Source organism: Panulirus ornatus, chromosome 54 (assembly GCF_036320965.1).
Source record: "Panulirus ornatus isolate Po-2019 chromosome 54, ASM3632096v1, whole genome shotgun sequence".
Lineage (NCBI taxonomy): Eukaryota > Metazoa > Arthropoda > Malacostraca > Decapoda > Palinuridae > Panulirus > Panulirus ornatus.
This window is the reverse complement of record NC_092277.1, coordinates 6,072,793-6,075,106: the sequence shown is the minus strand read 5'-3', so window position 1 is coordinate 6,075,106 and position 2,314 is coordinate 6,072,793. Positions and strand designations below refer to the sequence as shown.

At 42.7% G+C, this 2,314-nt stretch overlaps 1 protein-coding gene across 1 annotated transcript; it reads left to right on the top strand.

Moving 5' to 3' along the window:
- The first annotated feature begins 578 nt into the window (after window positions 1–578).
- On the top strand, window positions 579–1,481 carry LOC139765347 (calcium-dependent protein kinase 4-like). Its single transcript, XM_071692724.1, has one exon. The coding sequence runs from the start codon at window positions 579–581 to the stop codon at window positions 1,479–1,481; it is 903 nt and encodes a 300-aa protein (XP_071548825.1).
- Window positions 1,482–2,314: the final 833 nt, after the last annotated feature.

The window sequence follows — 2,314 nt, the reverse complement described above, 5'->3', positions numbered from 1 at the left end:
TTCTCCATATACACTTCGAAGTGGTCAAGTCCATGTATTTTTAAGCCTTCATCTACACTACAGCAATTCAAACACCATCGTTTGTAATCTTCATCTACATTTTAACAGGTCAAACCTGTGTTTTATCCTCTCTGTACAAGTAAAACCCGAGTTTGTAGCCTCCATCTAATTACTACAAATGGTAAATCCAGTGTCTTTCTTGCTTCCATCTTGACTATAGCAGGTCAAACCTAAGTGTATGTAGCTTCCATCTACACTACACGTGGTCAAGCCAAATTGTTTCACGCCTACATCTACACTGTAACAGGTTAAACCCCAGTATTGAAGACTTTTTCAATACTACGAGTGGACAGAACCATGTGTTTCTTCTACCCATGTACACTACAGCAGGTCAAACCCTAGTGTTTGTAGCTATGTACACTACATCAGGTGAAACCCTCAGTAATTTCAACCTCACTATAATAGTCATCTCGGATATAACATAATGATGTAACGTCTGGTGTAAGATCATAACAGACTCCCGAAGGTTCCTGACCAGAGATATTCAGCTTACCACCCAACCCTGTGAGGTAAAGGTCATGGATCTTCCCCAACAACAAAAGGCAACTTACGAAATGTTCAGACGACAGCTTTCCGAGAGTGGCATCCCTGAGATGGACTACCGACTGGTTGAGAAGGCCGAAAGGGAAGGACTGTTCCTGGGGGAAGGCACCTTTGGAGCCTGCTACCGAATCGATGGACCTGATGGAGTACCCCTGTGTGTTAAGATTCTTCTAGCACGCAGTCTCGACCGTCAGTGGAAGTCACTGTTGCAGGAAGCAAGACAAATAGTCAGAGTGAAGGATATTGTAGGAATGATAAGACTGGTGGGTGTTTCGTTGTGGCCTAAACCAGCTATCGTCACAGTTTATGCTGGAACATCTCTCTCATCGCTCCTCGATGATGGGAAGGTTTCTAGAATGAATGCAGTCAAGATTATCACACAAATTCTTCATATCATGACTGAAATGACAAAGGCAAATCTTGCCCACGCCGACTTGAAGACAAACAATATAGTCGTAGAAGAAACGTCCAACGAGCCCAGGGTAACTATCATCGACCTGGGCATGACACAGAAATTTGGTTACATCCCCGGCCGGAGGGAAAAGAAAAAGAACCCCATCTACGCCCCTGAGACCTATGATGGTTGTTGTCTAGGCCCACCGACTCAAGTGTACCAAGTAGGGAGGGTACTTAAATCTATCTTCAAACATGCTCCGGTGGAGGATGAGGAATTGCAAAGGCTCGCAAAGCAAGCCACCGGCATAGCAGCTGATCGTCCAAAATTGAGCACTATGCTTAAAAGAGGAAAGGAGTTGCTGGTGAGCGAGTACCTCAGATCTGTGCTGGAGAGGCCAGACGACAACGTGAGGCCTCAGAAGCGGACAAGAGGTGATGATGCAAGTGAAGCTCCCAACCCAAAAAGAGCTAACGTGGCTTGATGATGTGGCTCACTGGCATTTCATATTCGAGTCTTGTAAGTGCTTACGACCTAAAGTTATCAGAAAGGAAGCAGCATCATTAATTTCACATTTTATTTAAAAAAAAAAAAAAAACGATTCTTTGCCTGTTTTTCTGCTTATTCACTAGTTAATGAAATACATATTTTTGTCAGTTATCATAGGGTGAATCTATTCAAACAGTTTTGATCCCTCTATCTATATTCAATTTAGATTTTATTGATATTTACTATACTTTTCTTCACTCTGCCCTCGTCCTCACAAAACTCTTTCCTTCACTAAACTAGGTACGAGGCTTGCACCCATCACTACGCGTCAACTGTGTCCTGGATGGTTCTCTTTGCCAGTCAGTTTCATGTGAAGTCATATGTGTCCTGGACGGTTCGCACTGCCAGTCAGTGTCGTTTTACCCTCACTATTTGGACGGTTAAGTTATTCCTTGTCCTAGTAGAGAAATATACTCTGTGGCGAAACCATTTTGCTTCGGATTCTGTGCTTGATTCTGACTCCTTCTTTGTTCTTGATCATTGTGATGACTTGTTCTAGACTACTATCAGCGGATTCTTTCTGAGATTGCACTCTGGATTTCACTTTTTCCTTTAGTTATTTTGTTTATCCGAGTCAAGCATCTCAATGCAATGCCACATACTGAATCTGTTTATTACATGATCGTTAAATCTCTTGACGTGTCGAAGATTTCCTGACAAAGAGAAACAAACATATGAGTAACGTCATCCAGCCGGCCAATATGCAAATACAATCTTAGCTGCTTCATATCACGTGCCTCAAGACATTACCTCTTCACGTGCAAAAAT

What these genes read in the sequence shown, in the direction of transcription:
- LOC139765347 (XM_071692724.1), top strand. Translation starts at nt 579, where the DNA reads ATGGATCTTCCCCAACAACAAAAGGCAACTTACGAAATGTTCAGACGA.